Below are 8886 nucleotides of genomic sequence, written 5' to 3'. Positions count from 1 at the left end.
GTAAAGGGGTTTGGGTGCAGGAAATTTAAAGGAAAGCAACAAGCAGCACTTATAATAATTGCAGAATAATTAAATTGCATGAAAAGTAAAAGGACTTGGGTGCTGGGAATTAAAATTCAACAAGAGAATGTAAGGAGCAATCAAGCAGAAGAGTAACCTGCAACAAATCTTAAACAGAAAGTAGAATTGCTTGAAGAAGCAAACAGAAATTAAATTCAATTTTAATTTCCAAATGAGATTGAAGATCTCAGGAAATCAAAGAGACTAGAAAACAAGTCTAGATCTCAATTCCTTCCTTGATCCAACCAAGAACAATTGCAAAAGGAAAAAAGATGAAAGCAGTAAAGAGAGTTTTGGTTCAAATCCTTAATTCACTTGAATTATGCAGAAGAACACAAATGAATTTCAGATGGAGAATTGAAACAGAATTCCTTCAATTCTTGATCCAAAATTTAAGCAGAAAGGAAAATTGAAAGAGAGAGCTATCTACTACTCCCTAATGGAGCCAGCCTCCCTTCTGAGCTCTAATTGATGCCTTTATATAGGCTTTACAAAGTAAAAAATGAAAATAAAATTAAAACAAATTACAAAAATGAAAATCCTAATTTAATTGATCCATGTGCCTTTGAGTGATGATGTGGGCTTTGCTTGCTTTGGATTTGAGGAGAAATGGGTTTGGTTGGCTTTGATTCAATTTGGTGAGGAATTGAATTAAATTGAATTTTGGCCCATATGTTGCTCCCAGGAGGCTGCCCTGCCCTTGTGGAGGGCAGGGCAGAAAATGATGCGTCTGGCCCATGGTGCGTGCGTATGGTGCGAGTTGGTGCTGCAGGATGCTGCCCTGCCCTTGTGGAGGGCAGGGCAGAGTTTTTTTGGTGCGCTAGAATGATGCCCGTGCGTGCGTGCTGATGCTGCCGAAGCTTCCTTGGTGCGCCAATCTGGTGCTGGCCGTGCACCACAAAATGCTGCCCTGCCCTCGCGGAGGGCAGGGCAATGTTTCCAAAAGTGAAGTTCCAAGTTCGAAACTTGGTGGATGCACACGCTACTTCTTTTCCTTGGTTTTCTTGGCACCAAAGTAAGGCCTAGTTTCTTGCTTCCTCATGGTGCCGTGTTCGATTCTTGTGACAAGCAATTGGGGGAGCAATTTTCCTTGGTTCTTCATGAAGAGAAACACGACATTGCCCTGCTCTCCAAGAGGGCAGAGCAGAAAAATGAGCGCTACTTGCTTTGGGGTGAGGCTCCAGCTTCGAACCTTGGTGGAAGCACATTGGTTTATTTCCGCTTATTTTTGGTCCTTAAAGATGCCTTCCGTTTCTGCCTCAATTTTACGCCAAATATAGATTGCTATATATCGTTGGAAAGCTCTGAATGTCAGCTTTCCAACGCAACTGATAGCACATCAATTGGACGTCTGTAGCTCAAGTTATAGCCCTTTGAAGGAGGCATGGTCATGCTGTGAGCGGCCAGATTTTAACTTAGCGAAAATTTGCTCCAACCTCACTTTGTTTCATCATGATTCTGTAGTGTGCGTGCCGGTTGTTTTCTTCTTTAATTTGGTCATGGGCCACGCTTTTAAAAGCATGGCCTAAGGCTCCAAAGTGTGCCCCAACTTCAAAGTGTGCCCCAAAGCTCTTTTTTTCTCCTTTTTTTGTGCTTCTTTGCTTCTTTTTCTTCTTATTTCCTACAAGATTTATAAAATTAAAAGGTCAAGGAAATATACCACTTAAGTATAAAAGCATTCAATATTTAAGCATAAATCATCAATTTCTTGTATGAAAAAGCATAGAAAAATAGGTATATGATGACATGTCATCACTTAGCATGTCTTCTAATGTCTGGATTGTCCACTCTGATTGTCCGTCTGTCTGAGGATGGTATGCTGTACTCATATGCATTTCTGTTCCTAAAGCTTTTTTTAAAGCTCCCTAAAATCTGGAAGTAAACCTCGGATCTCGATCTGAAATAATTGACGAAGGTATTCTGTGCAATCGTATGATTTCTTGAATATATATCTGTGCCAGCCTTTCTAATGTATAGTCAACACGAATCAGAAGGAAGTACACTGATTTTGTCAACCTGTCCACAATTACCCAAATGGCATCATGTCCTGTTGAGGTCCTTGGCAATCACGTGACAAAATCTATAGCGATCTGCTCCCATTTTCATTGTGGTATTTCTAAGGGTTGCAGGGTTCCTGACGGTTTCTGGTGTTCCACTTTCACCTTCTGGCAGGTTAAACATTTTGAGACATAATCAGCTACCTCTTTTTTTAAGCCCGGCCACCAGAACATTTGTTTCAAATCTTGATACATCTTTGTTACTCCAGGATGCATAGAAATTCTACTTTGATGAGCTTCTGCAAGAATCCTTTGCCGCAAATCTCCAAAGCTAGGCACACAAATTCTGTTCTTGTATCAACAGAGACTGCTACGATCTAGTCTTACAGTTTCTGGTTCCTCTACTTTCATCCGTCTCAGCATCGTCATCATTTCTGAGTCCTGTGCTTGTGCTTGTTGAATCCTAATCTTAAAATCTGGTGTTATATGCAACTGCGCCAAATGGACTCCACTTGACATCTCAGTCATAGCTAACTTAAGGTCCTCAAATTCCGCAAGTAGCTTCTCTTCTTTTATCATTATCCAAGAGATACTCAAATTGTTCCTGCTCAAGGCGTCTGCCACCACGTTCGCTTTTCCTGGGTGATAACTTAGCATAAAATCATAGTCCTTCAGGAACTCCATCTACCTTCGCTGTCGCATATTAAGATCTTTCTGGTCAAATATATACTTTAAACTTTTGTGGTCAGAGAAAACTTCTAGTTGAGCGCCATACAAATAGTGCCTCCAGATCTTCAGAGCAAACACCACTGCAGCCAATTCCAAGTCATGCGTCGAATAATTTCGTTCATGAGGTCTCAGCTGCCAGTAAGCATAAGCCATCACATTTTTGTCTTGCATCAGCACACATCCAAGTCCTTTATGGGAAGCGTCACAATATACTTCAAAAGGTTTCTGCGGATCGGGTAGTACTAATACAGGTGCAATTGTTAGCTTTTCCTTAAGCATCTTGAAACTTCTATCACACTCTGCCGTCCAGATAAATGGAACTTCCTTTCGTGTAAGGTAAGTCAAAGGTAAGGCTATCTGTGAAAATCATTTGATGAACCTCCAGTAACAGCCAGCAAGTCCGAGAAAACTCCGAACTTCTGTAATGGTCGTAGGTGGTTCCTACTGCACTACTGCTTCAATTTTTGAAGGATCCACTGCAATTCCTCCCTGTGATATAACATGTTCCAAAAACGTCACCTTCTCTGTCCAGAATTTGCACTTTGATAGTTTAGCATATAATTTTTGAGTCCTCAATATCTGCAATACAGTCCTTAGATGCTCTTCAGGCTCTCTTTCTGTCTTCGAATAGATGAGAATATCGTCTATGAAAACTACTACGAATTGATTAAGGTACGGACGGAAAATACGATTCATGTAATCCATGAAAATCGTAGGAGCATTAGTTAGTCCAAAAGACATAACCGTATACTCATAGTGATCATATCGAGTTCTAAATGCAGTCTTCAGTATATCTAACTCTTTCACTCGAATCCAGTGATAGCCCGATCGCAAATCAATCTTCGAGAACACAGTTGCACCTTTCAACTGATCCATCAAATCATCTATCCGTGGAAGTGGATACTTGTTCTTGATAGTGACTTTATTTAACTGTCGATAATCTACGCAAAGTCTCATTCCACCATCCTTCTTCTTTACAAGCAATACCGAAGCTCCCCAAGGTGATGCACTGGGACGAATAAATTTCTTTCCAAGTAGCTCATCCAACTGCTTCTTTAATTTCGTATGTTCTAGTGGTGACATCCAGTACGGTGCTATGGAAATCGGTCCGATTCCAGGTACTAGTTCAATACTGAATTCTATCTCTCGCTGAGGAGGAAATTCAGGTATATCGTCAGGAATAACATCAGGAAATTCCTTCACCACTCGGATTCTTTCTAAGCTTAATTCATTGTCATTCGAGCTAGCCGCTAACAGAACGTACCCCTCACAATCACTCCCGTCTAAGGTAAGTTTTACAGAATTCAGATATAAAGTATATGACAGAAATGGTTTAATATCTAAACTATCAGACGGAATAACAGCAGTTCTTTCAAAGCAATCAAGGAAAACATGATACTTGGACAACCAATCTAATCCTAGAATATCTTCTAAACCACATAAAGGTAAACAGATTAGATCATGTATAAAAGTTTTGTTCCTAATAGTGAATGGTACTTGCAGGCACACTAAACTAGTCAAAACATTTTGGGATGCAGGTGTATGGACAACTAGATCAAAGTTCAACTCAGAAAAATCTAGTCCTAACTCACGAGAAACAGTTAAAGAAATAAAGGAATGCGATGCACCCGAGTCATACAGCATAGTTAGAAATCGATTTTTGACATAACACTGACCTTGGATCAGGGCGTCTGATTGTATAGCATCATCAGCAGTCATGCAAACACTCGGCCTTATTGCTGGGTCCGTATTGGATTTCGGGAAAGTCCTTTTGGGTAACTCCTCGCCAAGTGTCCCGGTTCTCCATAATTGTAACAAGTAAATGTTCTAATTTGGAAATGCCTGGTACCATGATCCTTTCCACACTGCCTACATGCAGTATTCACCAGTGCCTGTTGAGGTTGTTTACCATTATCCTGCCTTGGTCTACCTCCATTTCCACCCGTAGAGCGAGTAGGAACGTTACCAGCTTGTGGGTTTCTTCACTGTGGCACACCGGATGTTTTAGAGTTGGTCCTTCATGGTTGCCAACTGTAACTATTATAGTTCCTTGGTGGAAATCCTTGACGACTTGCTTTAGAGGCAATTAACTTCTTAGCACATTCTTCCACTAACTTACACTTATTAACCAGCTCAGCAAAATTTCGTATCTCCAACGGAACTACTGAACTCATCAGATCCTCACGAAGGCCCCCTTCGAACTTCAAACACTTCCATTCTTCAAAATCAACAGGATTCCCTAGGTAGATCTTGGAGAAACGGCACAAGTCATCAAACTTACGGGCATATTCTGCAACAGTTGTGTTACCCTTCTTCAGTTGCATAAGTTCCATCTTCTTAGCGTCACGAGCTGTCCTCGGAAAATTCTTCTTATAAAATTCATCCCTAAAAGTATTCCAAGGAATATTGCCTTCATCTTGTTGAAACAGTCGCTGTATCCCCTGCCATCAATGCTCAGCTTCTCCTTCCAGCATATAAGTAGCAAACTCCACGTGTTGGCCTTTCGAAACATGCTGTGCTCATAGTGATCGTTCGATAGCTCAAAACCAGTTGTCAGCATCAGTTGCAATGAGTGTACCTTTAAACTTAGGCGGTTTAACCTTCAGAAAAGCCGCAAGGGTCATAGGTCTTTCGAGATGCCCTAAGTTATTTTCATCATTTCCACTATCTTCTCCATGCTCATTCTCATTCCCATTTCTCACTCCAAGACGATCAACAGCCCTAGCCGCTGCTAGTGCAGCCTTGTGCACTGCCTCAGCCACAGCGTTCATGGTAGTCATAAACGTTTCATGTTCACTGCCTCATCTCCATGAACCCATCGTGGTCCTGTTCACACCAAACAATCATTATTAAGGTGATCAGTCTTAACACTTCAAGTCAAGTGTGAACATTTCCAGAATGAAAACACAGAGACAATCATGCAACACAAATCATATAGATATCCTATAAGCATGAAACAGATAAGAGAGTATGCAATAAAGCACAGTCAGTCCACTCCCTAGGCTCTATTGGGAACGAACTGCTCTGATACCAAATTGTAATGACCCAACTCCCAGTATGCCATGGTCATACAAGAAGCTAAGTGTTACTAACTTATTCTTCCTAATTATTTACTATTATTTTATATATGAGCCTGTTCCTTGTTAGACGACGCCAATTTTATGAGTAACTTTTTTTTTCCGTTGTGGATGTTTAGGTAAAATAAACAAGCATACATTAAGAGTAATAGAAAAGCGGCATAAAGAAACATAGAAATACAGCTGATAATATACATCATGTACACTATAACAAAACATGTAGCGTTTACACAAGATCAAGTCAGTCTACATCCTCGTCATCCTATGTAGCTAATATATACACGACACTCCCAGGGCCTGGCCCAGGCAAAAAGCCGCTAAACTGGTGCCCAGGCTAGCCTAACCACTATATAGCTCCTAGCTCTCGAGTGTACTAACACAAGTGAGAGACTAGCTAACAGATAATGTCAGACTAGAGTGTCATAAAAAATGCCCCTTCTGCAGTCAAACTATATCTACACGTGGCCGTTTGGAGAATCGCTGTGAGGCTCGTCCATTTTCTCATCCTGCTCTATCTCTATATCAGGATCCTCCTCCTCCTCATCGTCCACATCTACAGATATACCCTCAGATCCACCAGAAACACTACTGTCACTATGTACAAAACCATTTACGAACACAGGTCCGTTCGCGTATATATGGGCTACCCCACCGTCCGGTAGTGCCGGCTCATCAGGTTGTGGAAAATCAGGGATCGGCTCAGGGGGAAAGTCCCCACTCTGGTGGTATCACAGGTACGTAGTCACTAGCTAACTCGGGCTCATCAGGAATGATAGGCGTAGGTTCCACCTCATTCAAAGGTTGAGCCAGTATAGGGTACTCAGGATCATCAGGAAAAGGATGTATAGGTGTGTCAGGATGTAACCAGGATAAGAGAAAGTCGTAAGGAGCATCCGAATCAAAATGCGAGCTAGACAGAGGATGTTGAAAGGCTCGATTAGGTAACGCATATCGTCTAATACGAGGCTCCAATCCCGTGATGAAGTAATTGTGATGTACCAGATCCTCGTAGACGTAAGGGTCCTCGAACTCATAGAAGATCACGCCCGTCTCCATCTAAGGGGGAGGAAGGGAGAGAAGGGGTAAGAACTGGGGAGTTCTTAGTAGTGTCGGGGTTGTTAGTTACATTCATTTATTCGGTTTTGATTAACAGATGGATAATAGGATACAGTAAAGTAGTAAACAGAAGTAAAAATAGATAGAAAAATAGAAAATATAACACAAACAGAAGAATACAAGAAAACAAAGCGTAGACATAGCACTCAAGCAAAGAAATAGATCATACACAAGTAGGAATGCAACAGAGAATAATGCGCAGACAAGAATGATGCATGTCTAGTCCTAGTGCAGGTAATGAGCTCATTTGTCGATTTCTACCCGCTCCCGACATAACCCAGCATTACCAGCCGAATATGGCTTTCCTATTGGGTATACCCATGTGTACAAGAAATAACCCCTCTGCCACCACAAGGTCCACTGCACGCAGGAAATAACACGTCTGCCACTGCAGGGATGTATGCCGACACACCTTCTGTTTACAGGAAATAACCCCTCTGCCACTACAGAAATGGAACAGGTGGTCACGGTACTTCTATAGCAGGAAATAACCCCTCTGTCTTACAAAAATAAAATATGGATCTGTACCGTAGGAAATCGTTTCTCAGTGGTCGCGCCATCATCCATCTGACTGCCACAATGTAGCAGATGAACATATAGATATCCTGGGGTTGCCTAATGCAACAAATGACCTCTTAATAGGTCCTCTGCTCTTTATCATATTACTTTCTTCTCTTTGTCTCTTTATTCTGCTATATTTAATCTTTTTTCTGCGCTTCTTTATTCTGCTTTCTCTGTTTAACTTATGTATTTAAAGCTTATGTAAATTTCGGTATGATTAGTTAGCCTGCCCCAAGTATAGGTTCATTAAGTCTATACTGAAATAGTTTAACTTTTCATATAATACCTAACCCTATTCGCAATTCAATGACTAACTATGTTGCCCTAGTTCGTTCGCTAGTCTCTGCCTGTTTTTCTGTCATTAATACTTTACAGACTTTTACTTCGATTTTTATCTTTTCTTTAATTTTTTATCTTTTATTTATCTTTGCCTCACTAATATGTTCTTACCACTCCCTAAGTGTCTTATGAAGGTAATTATGAGATCTTGCGCTTAAAGCTATCTTTCTAAAGCTTTTACAAAAAACTACATTTTCCGCATTATTTTATTATTTTTTTTAAATATTATTTTTAATTAAAAATTATTATTTAATATTTTATTATTAATTTTCGAAAATTAACTTACCTTTTACTTTTAACCTTTAAAATTCATTTTTTACCACCTGTAACTTTTAATATTTCTACTTTAAACATCCTAACTTTCAGAAATTACTAAATAACCCCTTAAACACCAAAATTTTTACTTCCTTGCCCTTTTAAGGATCTAAAGCCTGTTCTTCATTGTTCTTCATCACACTCAAAGTGTCCTTCATGTTCTTCATAAATTCTTCAGATTCTTTCTCTGTTTTTACCCGTTTTTCAGTCTTTTCAGCAACCGATTTTTACCATAATTCATAATAAATTAGCAGCCACTAAAACCCCATCTCTTCCACATGATATTAACACAAATTGAACCTTAATTTAGGCCTAGGGTTTCGTTTTCCCAGCTGCTCCAAGAACATGAACTTAAAGCTTGAATTTCATCAAATTTTATCAAATTTCATCAAAATTTCACCAAATTTTCACCAAGAATCAATCATATATGCAACCAATTTTTAGCACAGCCAAATTACACAACATTCACACAAATCAAACACAAATAATCAAGATTAATTTCGTCACACCCTACCTCGTTTTGCTGCTCCTAATTCAGTTAAACTTTTAGGTGGTCCGTAAGCACTTTTTCCTCCTAAATCACATCAAGAACAACTTTAAATCCAAAAACCCTCAACAAACCAAATCTCCCTAAGCACGTTAGGAGGTGATTTATAACCTTAAACTTTCTGGAAAGTCACGTTTCTTGGCCC

At 40.0% G+C, this 8886-nt stretch overlaps 1 protein-coding gene across 1 annotated transcript; it reads right to left on the bottom strand.

Annotated features, from left to right (window-relative positions):
* Nucleotides 1-4804: 4804 nt before the first annotated feature.
* On the bottom strand, nt 4805-5566 carry LOC107465688 (uncharacterized). The gene is made up of 2 exons (XM_016084659.1): nt 5334-5566; nt 4805-5171 (listed from the first exon to the last, which is right to left on the bottom strand). The coding sequence occupies exons 1-2, from the start codon at nt 5564-5566 to the stop codon at nt 4805-4807; spliced, it is 600 nt and encodes a 199-aa protein (XP_015940145.1).
* Between the last annotated feature and the right edge of the window lie 3320 nt (nt 5567-8886).

Source organism: Arachis duranensis, chromosome 9 (assembly GCF_000817695.3).
Source record: "Arachis duranensis cultivar V14167 chromosome 9, aradu.V14167.gnm2.J7QH, whole genome shotgun sequence".
Taxonomy (NCBI): Eukaryota; Viridiplantae; Streptophyta; class Magnoliopsida; order Fabales; family Fabaceae; genus Arachis; species Arachis duranensis.
The sequence above is the reverse complement of the archived record's forward strand: the minus strand, read 5'-3'. Positions and strand labels throughout refer to the sequence as shown.

What these genes read in the sequence shown, in the direction of transcription:
- LOC107465688 (XM_016084659.1), bottom strand. Translation starts at nt 5,566, where the DNA reads ATGACTACCATGAACGCTGTGGCTGAGGCAGTGCACAAGGCTGCACTA. An exon ending in GCAACTGATGCTGACAACTG is followed by an intron (nt 5,172 to 5,333) that starts GTTTTGAGCTAT and finishes GAATACTTTTAG; the next exon opens with GGATGAATTTTATAAGAAGA.